A 20,906-nucleotide genomic window follows, 5' to 3' on the forward strand; every position below is an offset into this window, starting at 1 on the left:
GGGCAGCTGCAAGTGGTTTCCACCCCTTTCCTCCTAGGAAGAATGGCAGCAAGGGGAGATCAGCCCAGTCCCAGCTGGACTTAAATTCTTGTTAAAGATTCACTTCAGCTAGTCCAGAGGGGTAACTATGTTTGTTTTTGTAGTAAAGGACTATCACCAATAAATTGTATTGCAAGTCATCAATTGTGTTTCTCTTATGCACATAAGCTTTACAGAGTTGTCACAGATTATAATCCTTGCCATTTACTTTTCCTCCCCTTTCCTCTATAACTCGTGTGTGTATATGTACACATACACACACACACACCCCTGGCAACCGAGGTTAACACTTCACATTCCTGATGACACAGACTACAGTCCATGAAAACCTGTTACATTACAATTACATTTTTAAGATAACTCCGATTGGGGAATTCTCGAGCTGACCTCCCTCCTCCGACCACTGTTTGCTGCCCTCCTCTTCTCTTTCCCTTGTAGGTCTAGTCTTTTAAAATGTACACAGGTACCGCCGAGTCTTTTATTCTCTGTGCAGCGCCTAGCTACTGTCGGTGCTCTACAGATCAGGTCTATTAGGACTGTTTCGGTCCGGCGGACGCGACTTACTCCTTCCGGCCACTTTGTCAGTTGGAGAAGCTAAGTAAGAGAGACAAAGAAGAAGAAGAAAAAGAAAAAGAAAAAAGAAGGGGGGGAGAGTAGAGGGCCCGAGGCGGACGAAGAAAAGGGGAAGGCGTCCCTCTTAGCCTCTCACCAGAAGAAGGTGTTGGTCCCATCATCATACACCTCGGACTCCGTACTGCGCCGGCCGCCGTGAGCTGCTGCTGCTGCTGCTACTGCCGGCAGTGGGTCTCCGCGGAGTCCCAGCATCCCCTCGGTAGCCGGGGAAGAAGCGGCGCCGTTAGGCGGCGGCGGCGGCTGCTCCTCCAGCGCTGCCTTGCCGGCCCCGACTCCATGACCTCTCCGCTCACTGCGCCTCATGACGAGAATGAGGGTGAGGAGGGGAGGTTGGGTGAGCTCAAGCAACTCCCCGCGCGCACCAGGCGGGCCCCATCAGCTGGAGAGAGGCAGGAACAGCCAAGCGGAGCTCGCGGCTCGCTCACATAAGGCGCATTCTCAACCGCTCGCAGTGACCCCACGCAGGAGACGGGGTTGAGAGGCGGGGCTAGGCTACATTCGGAGAAGGCGGAGTTTGCTCGGCAGCCGCGCGCGTGCGCACCACAGGATCACTCGCTCATCAGTCCCTCCCTCCCTGGCACCCCCTCGGAGGTGTGGCGTGGGGTTGGCGTATCTTCGCGACCGCGGGACAACCGGGTTGTGTTTTGTTCTTATAGCTTTGCAACCCGTCTCGCACTCATGCGTGCTTGTTGGCTTTGTGGGGGCCCGCTGCTGTTGTCAGTCATACTTATAGTCGGATACGGGTTCTGCTCAGAGGTGCAGCTAGGTAGTTTTGGAGCATGGACTTAGTGGGTCACTGGGGGGCCCTCCTTGCAAAATAAGCACCACTCACACACACTAGCCCCATGGTTTCACACAGCTTCCCATTGTTTGCACAGCTTTTAGAGCTGTCTGAGAGAAAAGCAGGGTAGATTTCAGGGTTGCTGCTCTAACTTTGGGAGTGATGTTGGTGTGAAGTTAGTGCTGTATGCTTGCATCTGCGCCTCTGGAACACCAGCTCAAATTGTACATCTGTAAGCCAACAGAACTCTGCAAAATGCCAGAAGAAGACTTCTCTAGTACCCCTTCCTCAAAAGGAACCAACTCTACAAATTTTATTGTGCTCAGAGCAGTGGTGGGGAGCACAAAACACTACCAATAGAAGAAGGTCCAGAGTGTTAATCTTACAAGGTCCATGGCATACAGGAAGACAAACACATGGAGGGGTGCTTTGAATTGTATTGGCACGGAGGCGGCACCACACAGCTATCCATATGGGTGTGGCTGCAGGTTTGCCAAAGGTACAGCTAGATAACTTGGGAGCCTGGACCTAGTGGGTCACGGGGGGAGGGGGGCTTGCAAAATAAGCATCCTCTACACACACACACACATACACCATGGTTTCACATAACTTCCCATTGGTGTGGGCAGGTAGGGAGGCAAGTAGACTGAGGCAGCAGCGCACAGAGCACTCTGCCTCAGCCAGCTCCTCCCACCCACCAAACAGCTGAAGGATCCACACACCTTCTTGATCATTCATCATAAATCCGCAGATGTGGTCTAGAGTGCATGGGGGGAGGATACTATGCAAAACTTCAAATAACCCACACACCTTCTTGATCATTCACCACAAATCTACAGGTCTGGGCCAGAGTGCATTTGTAAAACAGAAAAAAGATAATCCCCCCCACCCCAGATTCTTGACCATTCACAAACCAACTGGGACACAACACGTGTACGTGCTCCACAGTTCAAACACACACCGGGGTCACAAACCAGCTTGGACATATAGTGCATTTGTAAGGAAAAATGTTAAAACCACTGAGTTCAAAAAGGAATTTTTTCCCCTAGGGAAGATATTTAGGACTGCAGACTTAGCAAGAGGAGCAATTGCTGAATGGGATGGGAGCAGTACAAGGGGGGGGGGGTTGAACCTTGGGTTGCCATGGCAATAACACCTTTAAATGTGGGGTCTCTACTAGGGATGGCAATAGTGTGGCACTTTGGGGACTGAGGGTTCTGTTTGATGACTTTAACCATTGTGACAGGCAGAAAATCAACTGATAACATGTTTCTAGTGTAAATGTAATACCGTATATATTGTGTAAATGTAATACCGTATATAGAGCAGGCCGTTACAGGGGAAGGGAACATAGACATTTACTAGCTATTTCCCCTTCTGGCTGTCCTGCTAGCTCTTTGACCTTGGGGAGCAGTGCCAATCACCCATGGACACTCACCTTGCTCCTCTGTAATGCCAGGTCGGTCCAGAACAAATCATAAAGCATCCATGATTTGATTCTGGATGAAGGTACTGACCTGGTATGTATTACAGAGACCTGGTTGGGGGAGGCTGGCGCCCAGTGTGGTCCCAGCTTCTCCCTCCAGGGTACTCTGTTGAGGAGCGGGTGAGGGACCAGGGGCAGGGAGGTGGAGTGGCTGTGGTCTACAAGAATAATATTCCCCTTACCAGGGGAAGGTTAGAGTGTCAGACCGTATCAAATGTGTGTACTTAAGTTTGGGAACCAAGGATAGACTGGGACTTCTGTTGGTGTGCCGATTGCCCCGCTGCTCAACAGAGTCCCTAACTGAGCCGACGGACTTGGTCTCGGACTTGGTGTTGGAGTTGCCCAGGCTTGTGGTGCTGGGTGACTTCAATGTTCATTTCGGGACCAATTTGTCCAGGGCGGCTCAGGAGTTCATAGCAGCCATGACGACTATGGGCCTATCTCAGGTGGTCTCTGGACCGACACACATTGCAGGTCACATGCTTGATTTGGTCTTTCACTCTGATCAGGGTGGTGTTCCGTGGGGAAATCACTCCTGTGATTTCCCCATTGTCATGGACGGACCACCATCTGGTTAAGGTTAGACTCACAGTCACACCCCACCTTCGCAGGGGCGAGGGACCTATTAGGATGGTCCGCCCAAGAAGGTTATTTGATCCCATAGGATTTCAAGAAGCCTTGGAGGGATTCAGTGTTGGCTCTGCTGGCAATCCTGTTGATGTCCTGGTGGAGAACTGGAACAGCAAACTCACCGGGGTGATAGACATGATCGCTCCTAAGCGTCCTTTCCGACCCGCTTCAAAACTGGCCCCTTGGTATATGGAAGAACTACGGGGGCTTAAGCGGCAAGGTAGACGACTGGAGCGCAGGTGGAGAAAGACTCGGCTTGAATCCAACAGATTGCAACATAGAGCTCATTTGAAGACCTATGCTCAGGCGATATGTGCGGCAAAGAAGCGATTCTTTTCTGCCCGTATTGCATCCACAAGTTCATGTCCGGCGGAGTTGTTCAGGGTTGTGAAAGGGCTAGTATGTGCCCCTCCTCCCTTGAATCAGAATTTGGAACCATTGATTACCCGCTGTGATGTGTTGAAGGAATTCTTTGTGAAAAAAATCTCTCGTATTCGGGCCGACTTAGATTCAGTCTCCACAATTACTTCAGGGTCTGATGTGGAGGTGTCAAGAGACTCCTCTTATGCGGTTAGGTTGGATCAGTTCCAGTTTGTGACTCCTGAAAATGTGGACAAGCTGATTGGAATGGTGCGGGCCACCACCTGTCCTCTTGACCCTTGCCTGACATGGCTTATACTATCTGGCAGGGTCGGGAGGTTGTTGTAGAAGGCCTGGTAGAGATCATAAATGTGTCTCTGAGGGAAGGTAGGATGTCTCCTAGTCTTAAGGAGGCAATTATTAGACCGCTTCTAAAGAAGCCTACCTTGGATCCCTCAGAGCGGAGTAACTACAAGCCTGTCTCCAACCTTCCGTGGCTAGGCAAGGTAATTGAGAGGGTGGTGGCCTCCCAGCTCCAGACAGTCTTGGAGGAAACTGATTATCTAGACCAGTGATTCTCAAACTTGGGTCCTCAGGTGTTATTGGACTTCAACTCCCATAATCCCCAACCAAAGGCCACTGAGGCTGGGGATTATGGGAGTTGAAGTCCAATAACACCTGAGGACCCAAGTTTGAGAATCCCTGATCTAGACCAATTTCAAACTGGCTTCCGGGTGGGCTATGGGGTGGAGACTGCCTTGGTCGCCCTGATGGATGATCTCCAACTGGGAATTGACAGAGGAAGTGTGACTCTGTTGGTCCTTTTGGACCTCTCGGCGGCTTTTGATATTATCGACCATAGTATCCTTCTGGAGCGTCTGAGGGGTTTGGGGGTGGGAGGCAGTGCTTTGCAGTGGTTCCACTCCTACCTCTCGGGCAGGTTCCAGATGTTGTCCCTTGGAGACTGTTGTTCTTCAAAATCTGAACTTTTGTATGTTGTCCCTCAGGGCTCCGTATTGTCTCCAATGTTGTTTAACATCTACATGAAACCACTGGGAGAGATCATCAGGAGAGTTGGTGCAGGGTGCTTTCAGTATGCTGATGATGCCCAAATCTATTTCTCCATGTCAGCATCATCGGGAGAGGGCATAACCTCCCTAAATGCATGCCTGGAGGTGGTAATGGGCAGGATGAGGGATAACAAACTGAGACTGAAACCAGATAAGACGGAGGTACTCATTGTGCGGGGTCGGAACCCGAGAGATGATTTTGATCTGCCTGTTCTGGATGGGGTCACACTTCCACAGAAGGAACAGGTATGCAGTCTAGGGGTGCTTCTGGATCCAAGTCTCTCCTTGGTGTCCCAGATTGAGGCAGTGGCCAGAAGTGCCTTCTATCAGCTTTGGCTGATACTCCAGCTGCATCCGTTTCTTGAGATAGACGACTTCAAAACAGTGGTACATCTGCTGGTAAACTCCAGACTGGATTACTGCAATGCGCTCTATGTGGGGCTGACCTTGTATGTAGTCCGGAAAATACAGTTGGTCCAGAATGCGGCAGCCAGGCTGGTCTCTGGGTCATCTAGGAGAGACCATATTACTCCCGTATTGAAGGAGTTACACTGGCTGCCAATATGTTTCTGGGCAAAATACAAGGTGTTGGTCATAACCTATAAAGCCCTAAGCAGTTTGGGCCCTGGGTATTTAAGAGAACATCTTCTTCATTATGAACCCCACCGCCCATTGAGGTCCATCTGCATTTGCTACCAGCTCGTCTGGTGGCTACTCAGGGATGGGCCTTCTCTGTTGCTGCCCCGAGGCTTTGGAATGTGCTCCCTAGTGAAATAAGAGCCTCCTCATCTCTGACAACTTTTTAAAAGTCTTTAAAGACACATCTGTTCATCGAGGCTTTCAACTGATTTTGTTTTGATTGTTTTAATGTTGTTTTTAGAATATTGTTTTAAAATTTTAAATTGTGTTTTAAATCTCTTGCTTTTAATTTTTTTGTTTTTGTTTTTAATTAATGTTTTACTTTTAAATATTTTACTTTTTACACCCAGAGATGTAAGTTTTGGGCAGTATAAAAAATGTTGTTTATTATTATTATTATTATTATTATTATTATTATTATTATTATTATTATTATTACAAGCTATCTGTAGCCAAAAATTGGTGGGACCATCAAATTGAAAAAGTTGTAGAAAATGAAGATGTAAAAATATTATGGGACTTCCGACTACAAACAGACAAACATCTGCCACATAATACACCAGATATAACTGTAGTCAAGAAGAAAGAAAAACAAGTTAAAATAATCGACATAGCAATACCAGGGGATAGCAGAATAGAAGAAAAAGATATATAAAAAAATCACAAAATACAAAGATCTACAAATTGAAATTGAAAGGCTGTGGCAGAAAAAGACCAAAATCATCCCAGTGGTAATTGGCGCCCTAGGTGCAATTCCAAAACGCCTTGAAGAGCACCTCAACACCATAGGGGCCACAGATATCACCACCAGCCAATTACAAAAAGCAACTTTGCTGGGAACAGCCTATATTCTGTGATGGTATCTATAATAACAGCAACAACATTGATAATAAAATTCAGCCATCCCAGGTCCTTGGGAAGGACTTGATGTCTGGATCAAACAAACCAGTCAATAACACCTGTCTGACTGTGTAAGCAATAATAATAATATATTATTATATTATAACTCACCTTTCTTCCATAATGGAGTTCAAGTTAACACAGATGAATTTGCCTAGTAACCACCCACCTAGGCACTGACCAGACTTAGACCTGCTTAGACTTGAAAAGTGGCTGTATCATGCACTTTTAGACCATATCCAGGGCCTTTGTCTTAGCATAAAGACAGGGGAAATCCCTAATGTTGAATTTTCTAGCTGTCATGCAAGTGCTAAAGGTGCAGAAGGAACTTTGCCAGAAGAAAATGGGTACAACCCTAGATGTCATGCCTTACCATGTTGAGGGAAGAAGGGAGGAAGTGGTGATTGATTGGGCTAAAAGTTGGCAGGCCAGTCTTTTGCAGGAAAAGCCAGAGACCTACTTCATGTGTCAGTAGAATAAGAGGCATCTTGTTAAGCAATCCAAAACACAATTAGAACCAAACTAGAAAGCACAAAATGAATGGCTTTGTGCAAAAGCTTCCCACTGAGTTGGATTTGTTCCTTTATAGCAAACAACTTTGTGAGTAATGTATCAAGACTGTCAAAGCACTGGATGCTCTGGGAAGCCACAAAACCCCCAGCTGCAAATGGATGCCTGAAGGTATGGTGTTTGGGGGATACAGAAACGGGGTCAGAACTGATCCCAAGCATGTTACTGCCTCATTTACATTAGCTGGAAAAAATAGTATGGGGATCAACAATTGGAAGCCCCAGGACCAAATCTGACCCCTATTGAGAGTATCATCTATCCCTCTCCACCAGTTACCAATAGAAGAAAGAGGAATATGGAAGGAAATGGCTGTGACATTGGGACTTGCTTACCTGAGGGATGGGGAGGACCCTAGCCCACATCCCTTCTTTTCTTCCTCACAGTGGCCTTCCTCTAAAACTAGGTAGTGACTAGGAAACTAGTATGCTATTAGAAGGTAAATGCAGCAAAATGTCTCAGCCGCTGAATGCATAGTCTCCTCAATCCTTCCCACCATGTTCAATGTTTTGACAATGAAGGTGTGTAGTTTGGGATAGTGGTGTGCACGGAACCAGTGCCTGGGAATTATTCACATATGCCTTCATGCCCTGGGGTATCTGAAGAGCGAATCTGCTTCACAGCAGATTTGGGGATTAAATGGGACAGTCCACATGGGGTCAGCTCCTCTCTGCAATCCCTGCAATCTTTTCCCCTTGTGTGTTCCTACAGCTTGCTCCGGGTTTTTTCCTCCAACCAATCACAGGCGAGAGACCTTTTTGTTGTTGTTGTTTGTTTGTTTGTTTGTCAGAGGGAGCGAGAGGGAGTTTGTGTGAAATTGGGGAGATATTTCTCTGGAGAGGAATGAGTCCCTCGAAAATGGGGAATGGGAGGTGATGTGACACTTAGCTAGGCACCTGTCCATTACTGCTGCTGCTGCTTCTGAGCTGCCCACCCCCCCCACTCCCTGTGGGAATGAACCACAGCAGCTTCTTGCCAGAAGAGTGGGCACCGGAGGGCCTTCCTCTACCTGTGCTACTGCAAGGGGAGCAGAATGATGCTGGGGAGAGGAGGAGGAGAAGGAAGAAGAAGAAGCTACATGAAGGAACTGTCTTCTTGTGAGCCAAGAAGCCGGCATAAGCGTGCATCCTGACTGGACCAAGATCTATTATTTAGAGCTCAGAGACTTTAGTGGGAAGAAGCAGCTGCTCCCCTACTGAACCTTTTGCAGAAAACTTGTGTTTTCCCTGGTGTCTCCAACTCAGCCTGCCTCCCCGCCCCCGCCACTGAACACACACTGCCTAGTGATGCAGAGCCAGCACCTTGCATGCTCCTCCCCGCCTCCTCTTGCTCTGCGGCAGCCTGGCAGCAGCAGCAGCTCCTCCTCTAAGGAGGGAGGGGGGCCATTCTCCCCCTTTCCAGCTCCCCTCACTTGACTTTTGGTTGGATTCAGATGGTGTGTTGCTCAGTGCTTGGGAGATTAGAAGTAATGATAGCTGGCACCTGAACTGAACTCTGTGTCCCCCACCCCCACCCCCAGTGCTCACAATTGCAAAACACGCAGAACAGACAACACAGTTGTCAAATTCTCCTTCATTGAGTTTTGAAAAAAGCCGAATTACTGCCAGTAGCCACTCCACACATCTCAGGAGAAGCGGTGGGGAATACCAGAAAGCTTGGCTCCCCCCCCCCGCCGCAAAAAAGCTGCTGCAAATAGAGGATTTTTAAAAAATTTTGGACATAATTCAGGCCAAGTAAGAATGCACAGTAATTCTTAACTGTAATTCGGGGGAAAGCAGAGTCAGGTGTGTACTCATCCCTGATAGCCCACAGGGACTTTGGGGTAAACAAAATTAATATGTGGACTGGCACACTCCAATCTGGAGTAGATTCAAATTAAAAGGCCTGTCTGTAAAGCCTCCTGCCAGTCTGAAGGTGTGTGTGTGTGGGGGGTCTCTTTAAGGATAGAGGAGGGTGCTCTTACCCATCTCGCTGCATTTCCCCTGCTGGTGCTGCCTTTTAAAATGGTCCAGCGGGACGGCAGCATACCTCCTTGCCACCCTGGTGCCTCCTCGGACCAGAAGTGACTGGAAGTTATCACTGCGCATGCACACAACAGGACATGTGAGTGCAAGTCGGGGAAATGCAGGGAAATGCAGCAGGAGTGATAAGAGCATGCTTCTCCATCCTTAAAGAGATCCCCCCACACACCTTTGAGCCGGCCTCCAAACTGGTTCCATGCACATGCCTATTTTGGGATAGGAAGTAAGGAAAACCAGTCACTCATATGGAAATCAGTCTGAACCCAAGTACTCCTCCTGTTTAACTGAACTTTGGTATGGCCAGACCACCTGAGCTGTCCATATTTGTTTTTTGTCAGATAACAAGATGCAATACAAGAGAAGCCATTGCAGCAGTTAGACTACAGTGAACCTTGATATCATTTTTGAAGTGTGTGAAGCTGTAGCATTCCATAGTCCAATATTTTTGCAATCTCAGCCATTATTTATCCTAATTGGTAAAATATTTATTTTATTTGTCTAGCCACAATGAGATTCTCTCCTAAATGTTTAATGGGACTTGCTTCCAAATAACTGTGCAAACAATGGCAGTGCTGTTCACTAAGTAATATAGCCATATGAGACATCCCAGACTGTGTTACTTGAGAGCAGAGAATTCAGTGAACATTTCCATGTACATATAAGCTCAGATAACTGGTGACTAGGTACTACACTATCTGTGGCCCAATTATTTTTCAGGAAACTAAGTCACCTAACTTTCTTCTGATGACCTTATGTTCAATGTGTGTTAAAATACTATCTTATCAGCAAAAACCACAACGGCAGAACAAATTTATTACTAAGTCTTGAAAATAGTTGGCTAAATATTTAACCATGGCTACACTAAGAATGGCAATTGTGCTTCATCATTGTTGGATAGTCCATCTAACTCACTATGCTAATACATTCAAGACCTATCAAACTGTGGATTGTGCTAGCAGAACAGCTGGTGAAACACAGCCTAACCGCTTGCTTCCCTTGGCCCAGAGAATTGTTGCAGAAGATAGTTCCTGGATTTGTATCTCAAATAGGTCCTTGTTGCTGCTGAATAGTTTCAGTTGCAGGGGTGGAGGGAGCAGTCTGTAAACAAGGACCGGCCCCCATCCACTCACAGGCTGTGAGGGGAAGGATTTTCCAGAATAGGTTGTAGACTCTCAGTTATGCTTTGCAAAGGTTTTAGCTGAGATTGTCTGCTGGGCCCTCCTCGACCAAGTAACTCCTGGGTACCCATCAGGCCATGTCAATCTTTTTCTTCACTTCCCATAGTGGTTGTTGTAGCATTCTAAGAATGCTTTGATGTAAATCCTGCAGGTGTTTGTCTATATCCAAAGGACTGGAGCAAATGCAGCTATATCTTAGAGCTTGGCAATAAAACAAAGGAATAGTGGGTATATCTTAAAGTCAGTGGCATTTGGGGGCGTATCTAAATGGTGCCACACATATTTATGTATGACTTTTCCTCAGTTCCTGTCTCCAAGTATCTCTCCTTTACTCTTGATGTGTAGACATCCACATATTTCAGCAAAGTTGGTGGCATGTGTCAAATACTTGAGCACAGAATCCTGTTGATCATATGTTTCAAATGGATTGATTTTAAGCAGGTTGTAGCCTGGGTTTGAGTCCTTGACAGATTTTTATTTGGAACTAGGAGCCAGACAATGAACACTTGACAAAATTATCAGACTTAGTGACAGACATTATGGAAGAGAGGGTAAATGGGCTTCTCTTTATCCCCTTCTACTTAGAGCAGAAGCAGGGCTGCTTGAGACAAATAAAGGTTTTATTAAATAACTCTCTCTCTCTCTCTCTCTCTCTCTCTCTCGCAGTTGAGTACTTGGTGTGCCTGAATGTCTAGAAATTTGAATCTGTCCATTCTGATAGTTGCAGCAAATTGTTTAACTGACATAGGGATACAATATGGTTATGGCAATGATAGGCACTGGCAAAGCATGTACCCCTGGAAGGGCTCAACTCCCAGGAAAAAACTGGGTATCCATGGATGCAGTCATCACACAGCCACAGAATGGGGCAGTGCAAACTGGGGGGAAATGTCTTTCTGGCCCATGGGCCATGTATTAATCATCCTGGGTTACTATACTGGAGGCAGGGCTGAAAAAATTCTTAGAAGCCAGTTTTGTAAAGCAACAGAAATATTTATGTCCTCACACACCAGATTGTTTCACATACTTATAAGCATTTGTTCCTGGTTCACTTCTGGACAGACAGTCATGCTAGAGTATAACATAATTTATAATAATAGTGCTGCTGGATCAGGCCCAAGGCCCATCTAGTCCAGCATCCTGTTTCACACAGTGGCCCACCAGATGCCACTGGAAACCTACAGGCAGGAGTTGAGGGCATGCCCTCTCTCCTGCTGTTACTCCCCTGCAACTGGTACTCAGAGGCATCCTGCCTTTGAGGCTGGAGGTGGGCTATAGCCCTCCAACCAGTAGCCATTGATAAACCTCTCCTCCATGAAATTATCCAAAGCCCTCTTAAAGCCATCCAGGTAGTTGGCTGTCACCACATCTTGTGGCAGAGAATTCCACAAGTTGATTATGTGTTGTGTGAAAAAGTACTTCCGTTTGTTGGTCCTAGATTTCCTGGCAATCAATTTCATGGGATGACCCGTTTCTAGTGTTATGTGAGAAGGAGAAGAATTTCTCTCTATCCACTTTCTCCACACCATGCATGATTTTATAGACCTCTGTCATGTCTCCCTGCAGTCGCCTTTTTTCTAAACTAAACAGCCCCAGGTGTTGTAGCAGCCTTGCCTCATAAGAAAGGTGTTCTATGCCCCATATCATCTTGGTTGCCCTCTTCTGCACCTTTTCCAGTTACACAATGTCCTGTTTTAGATGTGGTGACCATAATTGTATGCAGTACTCCAGGTGTGGCCTCACCATAGTTTTGTTTCTTCCTGCATGCATGCTGAATTTGATCACACTATGGTCACTATTCCCTAAAGGATTGATGACACGGACATCACATACCAGGTCCTAGGTGCCACTCAGGATTAAGTCCAAGGTCACCTTCTCTTTGGTTGATTCCAAGACCAACTGTCCCAGGGCACCATCATTCAGTGTATCTAGAAATTTGACCTCTTTGTCATTACCTGACTGTGAATTTACCCAGTCTATGTGTGAGTAATTGAAGTCACCCATTATTACTGTCCTGCCTCTCCTTGATGCCTCCCTGATGTCCTCCTGCAACTCCCAGTCACTGTCAGTGTTTTGATCTGGAGGGCAATAGCACTTCCCCAGTAGCACGTTCCCTTTCAGGCCTTGTATTGTCACCCACAGGGTTTCTGAGGATGACTCCGGTCCTCCTAGGTTTTCTACCTTGTTAGATTCTATCCCTTCCTTAACATACAGTGCTACTCCACCTCCAAGGCACCCCTCCCTGTCCTTGCTATAGAGTTTATATCCAGGGATAACAGTGTCCCACTGGTTCTTACTGTTCCACCATGTTTCTGTTATGTCCACTATATCTATTTCTGTGTTAGCAACCGAGCGCTCCAGCCCACCCATCTTGGCTCGGAGGCTTCTGGCATTGGCATATAAGCACCTATACGCTGAATCTCTCACTTTGACTAGGTGGCACAGCCTTCTGTCTGCTCTTTATGTGGTTCAGCTCTGTCCCCTTCTGTTTTATCTGAATCCTTTGCACCCTTGCACATTAAAGGATGGCATTTGCTGAACTGGATACAGTCCAACTCCTGTCAGCTATTCCCCAGGCATCATTTTAAAAGCTGCTCTGCAACCTTTTTGATTTTAAGTGCCAGCAGTCTGGTTCCATCTTGGTTCAAGTGCAGCCCAACCCTTTTGTACAGGCCTTGCTTGCCGCAAAATGTATCCCAGTGCCTGACAAATCTAAACCACTCCTTCCAGTACCAATGTCTCATCCACACATTGAAACCCCTCAGCTCTGCCTGTCTCACTGTACCTGCACATGGAACAGGTAGCATTTCTGAGAATGCTACCTTGGGGGTCCTGGACTTCAATATGCTACCTATCAGCCTAAATTTGGTTTCCAGGACCTCCCAACTACATTTCTCCACATCATTGGTGCCGACGTGCACCATGACAGCTGTCTCCTCCCCAGCACTGCCTAACAGTCTATCTAGATGCTGTGTGATTTCCGCAACATTCACACCAGGCAGGCTAGTCACCATGTGGTCAACATGTGGGCCACAAACCCATTTCTCTATACCTCTAATGATCGAATCACCCACTACAAGGAGGCCCCCACCCCCCAGAGAAGTATCCCCTGTGTGAGAGGATATGGGCTCATCTTTCACAGAAGGGTTCCCTTCTAAAGGAGCATTTCCCTCTTCCTCAGACTGATGTCCTCCTTCCCTGAAACCTTCATTCTCCCTGACAGCAGAGGAGCTATCAGCCCTGGAGTGGGATGCCAATATCATGTCCCTGAAAGTCTCGTCCGCATGCCTCTCTGTCTCTCTGAGCTTCTCCAGATCCGCCACCTTGGTCTTGAGGGAATGAACTTGTTCCCTGAGAGCCAGGAGCTCCTTGCACAGAACACACACCCATGACTTCTGCCCATGGAGCAAATAGTCATACATGTGGCACTCTGTTCAATACACTGGGAAGCCCCCTCTCCTGCTGACTTTCTATTTCACAACCAGTTTTGTTGGCTGTTTACAGTATTTAGGAACATAGGAAACTGCCATATACTGAGTCAGACCATTGGTCCATCTAGCTCAGTATTGTCTTCACAGACTGGCAGCAGCTTCTCCAAGGTTGCAGGCAGGAATCTCTCTCAGCTCTATCTTGGAGAAGCCAGGGAGGGAACTTGGAACCTTCTGCTCTTCCCAGAGCGGCTAATAAACTATTTAGAGATAGTTTATTACAAGGACAGGTCTCAGCTGTATTGGTCAGCTATTTAACTGTCCAAACAGCCTTTCTCAGGAATATGAGGGGGCAGGAACAGTACTTATATGAGGAAGGGATTTGCACTTACCTTCCCTTCTCCACCGGGCTCCTTGTGATAACAGGGACTTGTTCCAGGCTCCCCCGCACACTTCCCGTTAAACTCCAGCAAAACTCCAATGCCGTTTGTTATCCCTGTTGGCTGTGCTCTGCTGGCTATGCTCTCAGGCCTTCACCTCTTATGTAGAGAGTAGGCTTCCAACTGAGACACAGGATGTGGCTCAAAGGAATATAGGGCCTCCCACAGCCCTAGCTGGCTCCACCCCCTCCAAGCAGGGACAAACAAAAACTGGATGCCACATGAGTTTGCTAGCCCTGGCAAATGCTAGCCCTGGCAAATAACAAACACACAGACTGACTTATCCCTTAAAAAGAAACCTGCCCCTTAAATTCTACCCTCCTCCTGTTAGACAGTTTGAAGGGGAGGGGGGAAGCTAGATGTTTTTCTGTTTAGAAAAGCTTGCTCACCTCCTGAAGCTGCTTCTGCTTTTCCCAGAGAAGGCTTCAGACTGTTATTTTTCAAAATCCTAGTGAAGAGGCACCATTTCTTATCATCAAGTTCATTCTGTTCACAGAATGCAGCCTGACTGGATTTTTTTTTTATAAATAGTAAACCACAGCTTTCACATATAGTTAATTCAATTACAGGTTTCCATTCTACTGCAGAACGCTTCTGTCAATGATATGATTTTCCCAATGCAAAGCCCACTAAGGTTTGTTTGATGCACTAAGGGCTAATTCTCATGCAATTTTGGGGGTTCAGAGAGTTTTATATTTGTGACTGAAAAACATGCATGAAATGACATAAGAAAGGCTGCCTCGGGTATGCATTTTAGGAGCAATATACTCTCAGGAGGCCAGTACATGAATTAATTTCCTAATATGTGCATTGGGGCCAAAGGTTTACTTGCTTCTGTTATTTCATATATACACAGATATGAGTCTCCACGTACAAAAAAAATGAAACGTGAGAATCAGCACTCTCTTGAATGCCAGATAGAAACAGTTCCCTATCCTTTTAGCATTCATATCTCATTCAACAATCTTATTCAGCACATTAAAAGCAAAAGAGACTCCCGCCAACTTTTTGGAACTGGTATTGAACAGCACTACCATTCAAATATGAGTATACTATTATGTATAGTCAGTTACAGGACTAAATTAATCATTATGCAAAGTACTCTGCAGGGTAGACCCCTTGCCAAATGGGGACTCTTGTAGTGCTCTAATTATCTGGGAGCTTTCCCAGTATGAAGAGTGTACTCATCTGGATGCCTGTACTGCAATCTTTTAAGATTCCCAAAGGTTCAGAATGTGATGACTATCATCTTATCACAAGGCAAGGTACCAAACGTAGGAATGAATTGGAATATTGGGACCCTGGTTGGCAGAAGCAGCAGAATTATTTGAAGTGTGTGTGTATGTGACTACATATGTCTATGCCCATTTTTGTATGCCAGTGCTGGCAAGTTAGAAAGCATAACTGAGTTTTGGAACTCTGGAATATGATTCAGATTTTCATCTGACCATGGTCTATTCCCCCTTACAAGCAGCAAGTGCTGTCTGTTTTCAAAGCTAAGATACTGCTCAATCATTCTGTACCTGAAAGATGTTGTTCAAAAGCTTATGGCATAAATAGACTTCAAAAAGTGTATAATCCAAAGTATTGTGTTCACCTCTGAATTCTGTTCCATATGAGGTTAAAAGCAAACTAAGATTGGTTGTGGTGTTAGTAATGAATCATTTTGGCTTAGTCTAACCAACTTGCTTGAAATGAACAGAGATATACAACCAATTCAAACCTTGGGTTTATATCTTGGTTTATTTTAAGCAAGTTGGTTGGAACAAACGAAGATCAGTCAGTTTGGACATCACAACCAATCTTGGTTTATTTTTAACCTCAGCCAGAATTATAATTCTTTGGACACTCACGTGGGTAAGGGGTGAAGGCTCCCAAGGTTTGGGGACAATGCACAGAACCTGTCATTTTGTGTGTCATCGGAATCAGCTCAACAATGATTTCCCCCATAGCACTCAATTTGTCTGGCCCAAGGCTTGCAAGACATCTGTGATGTCAGAGCAGCTGAATCAATGGCAACCAGAGAGTGCAACAACCTATATCAGATCATCTGATGTCAAATGGAACATTGCAAGACTAGGACCAGGCAGCTAAGCCATTTGCTAAAGGAACACAGATCTGTGGTAGTGACAGAGCAGATGAAGGGCCAATGACTAAAAGAGAACTGTGGCAAGTGAAGTGGGCAGAGGCTGTAAAAGTAGGATAATTAAATAATTCATGTGACTTGTCCTATGGACAGAACCTTCACAAGTTATTCAAAATATACATCATTAACTCCCAAGAACCTCAGCAATAATCTGTTATGACTAGCAGACAATCACAGGGCCACCATACCTTTGAGCAGTCACTTTCTTCTACACATGATCATATTGGGGAGAGGGGAATCCAGTTGGGACAGAGGCCAGCATGGTCAGAATTCTGCTTTTCTCTCTAGCTCAAAAATGTACTTAATTTTTAAGGATTATATTAAATTTGTATCAAATGTTTACTTCCACTTATTTCATTTATTTTATTATTATTCATTTTTTATACTGCCTTTTCATAAGGCATCCCAAGATTATTTACACAAGTTAAAATACAATAAAACTCCATACAATTCACATTTAAAAAGTTAAAATAAGTTAAACAGTAAAAATCATAAAATGTCCAAAAACAATCATCAAAAAGACAAACAGAAGCAGGAGAGCTGAGTGACCTTGTAGGGAAAATAAACAACCAGAAGACAGCTAGCTATACATGGGAATATTTGCAGTTTTGCCAGCAGTGCAGTAGGTGGTGCTGTAAGACAATTAACTTCCAAGCTACATCCACCCCACTATTTACCTGAACTCAGTGGGTTCACTTTCTGGACCCAGTGAAACTATGAGATGGTCATATAAGGCTAACCTTTTTATGGAAACCCATTGGCTGCTGTACATATTTTATTTATTTGTTTGGTGTTTAGCCTACTTTCCAATAGGCTTATGAGAGCACCTGGCATTTTGTGTGTGTCCCCTCCCCCAATCAACTTCGCAATGCCTGGACTGATATGAACCAAATCAGGTACAATTGTAGGAACACATAGGGGCACCTCAATGGTGTAGGCTGTAATGATGTCATCCACTCCGATTCAAGATGGCGGATTCAAGATTTGCACTTTTGAGGTGCAAATGAGCAAACTTGTGAATCACCTAACTGATTTGAACCAAATTTGCTGCAGCTATGGGGATCATAGGGATGCCTCAATGGAATAGTTGTGAGGGGGCTAGTATGTACCCCTCCCCCTTGAATTTACACTTGGAACCATCAGTCACTCACTGTGACATTTTTAACGACTTTTTTGCTGATAAAATCTCTCCGATTCAGGCTGAACTGGATTCCACAGTTACTGCAGGGTCTACTGTGCAGGTGTTCAGCAACTCCTCGCATGGGATTAGATTGAATCATTTTCAGTTTGTGACTCATGAGGAAGTGGACAAACCACTTCGGATTGTGTGTCCTAAAACCTGTTCTCTTGACCCTTGCCCAATTTGGTTTATCTCATCTCATATAATATTTACCAGACCCTCTCTGATAACATAACTGCTTGTCTGGGGGTGGGGTGGGTGGGCAGGATGCCTCCTTGTTTAAAGGAGGCTATTTTTATTTATTTATTTATTTAAAATATTTTTATCCCGCCCAAAACCTGCGTCTCTGGGTGGTTTACAATTAAAATAATCTAAAACATCAAATCAATTAACATTATTAGACCACTTTTGAAGAAAACTACACTGGATCCCTCAGAGTTAGCTAATTACAGACCTGTTTCTAATCTTCCATGGTTGGGCAAGGTGATTGAGTGGGTGGTGGCCTCTCAGCTCCAGGCAGATGGATGATGCAGATTATCTAGACCCATTTCAAACTGGCTTCTGTGTGGGCTGTGGGATTGAGACTGCCTTGGTCGGCCTGATGGATGATCTCCAACTGGCTTTTAGGAACATAGGAAACTGCCATATACTGAGTCAGACCATTGGTCTATCTAGCTCAGTATTATCTTCACAGACTGGCAGCGGCTTCTCCAAGGTTGCAGGCAGGAATCTCTCTCAGCCCTATCTTGGAGAAGCCAGGGAGGGAACGTGCAACCTTCTGCTCTTCCCAGAGCACCTTCATCTCTTGAGGGGAATATCTTAGAGTGCTCACACATCAAGTCTCCCATTCATATGCAACCAGGGCAGACCCTGCTTAGCTATGGGGACAAGTCATGCTTGCTACCACAAGGCCAGCTCTCCAGGGGGTGTGACTCTGCTGATCCTTTTGGATCTCTCAGCGACTTTTGATACCACCAACCATGGTGTTCTTCTGGACTGCCTGAAGGAGATGGGATTGGGTGGAACTGTTTTACAGTGGTTCCGCTCCTACTTCTCTGGCAGATTCAAGATGGTGTCGCTTGGAGACTGTTCTGCTATGCGAGAACTGAAGTGTGGAATTCCACAAGGCTCCATAATTTCTCCAATGCTTTTTAACTTCTACATGAAATCACTGGGAAAGATAATCAGGAGGTTTGGTGCAGGGTGTTATCAATATGCTGATGACACCCAGATTTACTTCTCCATGCTGACCTCATCAGGAAATGGCATATCTTCTCTAAATTCCTGCTGGGAGGCAGTAATGGGCTGGATGAGGGATAAAATACTGAGGTTGAATCCAAATAAGATGGAGGTACTGACTGTGGGGAGGTCAGGACCCAAGAGATGGTTTAGATCTGCCTGTTTTGGATGGGGTTATACTCCCCCTAAAAGATCAGGTATGTAGCTTGGGAGTGCTCCTGGACCCAAAGCTCCTCCTCAGGTTGAGGCTGTGGCCAGGAGTACTTTTTATCAGCTTTGGCTGATACATCAGCTATGTCCATTTCTAGAGGTGGATGACCATAAAACAGTGGTACATATGCCGGCAACCTCCAGGCTTGACTACTGTAATATTCTCTACGTGGGGCTGCCTTTCTATGTAGTATGGAAATTACAATTGGTACAGAATGCAGCAGCTAGACTGGTCTCTGGGACAGCATGAAGGGACCACATAACACCGGTTTTAAAAGAACTTGCCTTGGCTGCCAATATGTTTCCAGGTGAAATACAAAGTGCTGGTTATTACCTATAAAGTTCTTAATGGCTTGGGTCCAGGCTATTTAAGAGAGCACCTCCTTTGTCATAAGCCCTGCCGCCTGTTACGATCTTCTGGAGATTTCCAGTTACAGTTGCCAGTGGCTCATTTGGTGGTGACCCAGGACCGGGCTTTCTCTGTGGCTGCCCCAGGGTTTTGGAATATGCTCCCTGCTGAAATAAGAGCATCTCCTTCTCTGTTTGTTTTCAGGAAGACCCTCAAGACTCTCCTGTTTCCGCAGGGGGAGTATTGGCTGTTCCCAATTTAAAATTATATCATCATGCCAATTGCTTGACATGGATTTTGGACTAAATTAGAGAACCATATGGTTCGATTATGGCTATGGAAGGGTTTGACCTTCAAGAAGGGTTACATAAGTATTTATGTACTAATATAAAAAGGAAAGATCATGACATAAAATCCCATACAATTAGAAGTAGTATATTACATGTTTGGGACAAATATAAAAACAGGATAAGTCTGGAGCTATCGCCTTTGGTATCTATCTTAAACATCTTTTTTCATGGAGAAGAAAATTCTAGAAATTTTGCCCACTGGAGAGAGAAGGCATACAACTTGCAAAGTTTTAGTACACAAAAAACAAAAAACAAACTCATCCAGACTGTTGCTTCGGAATGGTCCAATGAGCCCTCATGAGCCCTCAATATTATCTCAATAGACCGAGCAACAGTCACTGGAGGTCCTGTGCTGGGGGTGGATAGGGCCAGTTACTCTCCCCCTGCTAACTTGGCAAAGAGGCGCCTTTTAACGTGGTGATTCTCTTTATTTAGCAGGGGGAGAGTAACCTATCCACCCCCAGCACAGTACCTCCAGTGACTGTTGCTGGTGTCTATCTTCTGTTTCTTTTTAGATCGTGAGCCCTTTGGGGACAGAGATCCATCTTATCTTATTTATTTATTATTTTTCTGTGTAAACTGCCCTGAGCCATTTTTGGAAGGGCAGTATAGAAATCAAATCAAATCAATCAATCAATCAATCAATCAATCAATCAATATCTACAGATTAGTACTATACTGCAGAAAGAAATACAAAGACAAGGTGGCAAACTTAGGTACTTAACAGAATTCAAAGTATTAATTATTAAAAATACTGATCATGTACTGGGATTGATATATAAGTTGCTATTGAAATATGATTCAGAAACAGAACAGGTAAAAGACTGTATGATTAAGTGGATGCAAAATTTAAACAGGACAATTTATATGCAACAATGGGAATATCAATGGAAGGTGAACATAAATTTACAGCAAATAGCACCCTAAGGGGAAATTGGTATAAAATGTATTTTCACTGGTATATTACCCCCATGATGATAGCAAAGATCTACAGTGGTCCCTCGACTTACGAACTACTCGACATAAGTATTTTTCGAGTTACAAACGGCAGTTTTAGATCCGGTTTTAGATGCGGTTTTTTCGACTTACAAATTTTTAGATGGGGTTTCCTCGACTTACGAATTTTACATGCGGTTTCCTTGACTTGCCTGCCTGTTTACTGCCTGTTTATTCTTGAAAAGAAATGTTTCTGTGCAGTTTGCAAGCCTTACTGGGGGTCTGGGTCTTTTTTCTAGGCTCCGGAACGCATTAATCCGTTCC

The 20,906-nt window shown here is 45.3% G+C and overlaps 1 protein-coding gene across 3 annotated transcripts in view; it reads right to left on the minus strand.

Annotated features, from left to right (window-relative positions):
• PTDSS2 (phosphatidylserine synthase 2) overlaps positions 1 to 1,192 on the minus strand; it is a 95,786-nt gene extending 94,594 nt beyond the window's left edge. Inside the window, exon 1 of one of the 3 annotated variants that reach the window (XM_053265802.1) lies at positions 749 to 1,191. In XM_053265802.1, coding sequence (XP_053121777.1) covers positions 749 to 975 — 227 coding nt within the window. In that variant the 5' untranslated portion in view covers positions 976 to 1,191. Of the gene's footprint in view, positions 1 to 748 lie in introns of all 3 variants that reach the window. The other 2 variants (XM_053265793.1, XM_053265813.1) reach the window with 2 other exon arrangements.
• Positions 1,193 to 20,906: the final 19,714 nt, after the last annotated feature.

The sequence above is a fragment of the Hemicordylus capensis genome, chromosome 1 (assembly GCF_027244095.1).
Source record: "Hemicordylus capensis ecotype Gifberg chromosome 1, rHemCap1.1.pri, whole genome shotgun sequence".
Classification (NCBI taxonomy): Eukaryota; Metazoa; Chordata; class Lepidosauria; order Squamata; family Cordylidae; genus Hemicordylus; species Hemicordylus capensis.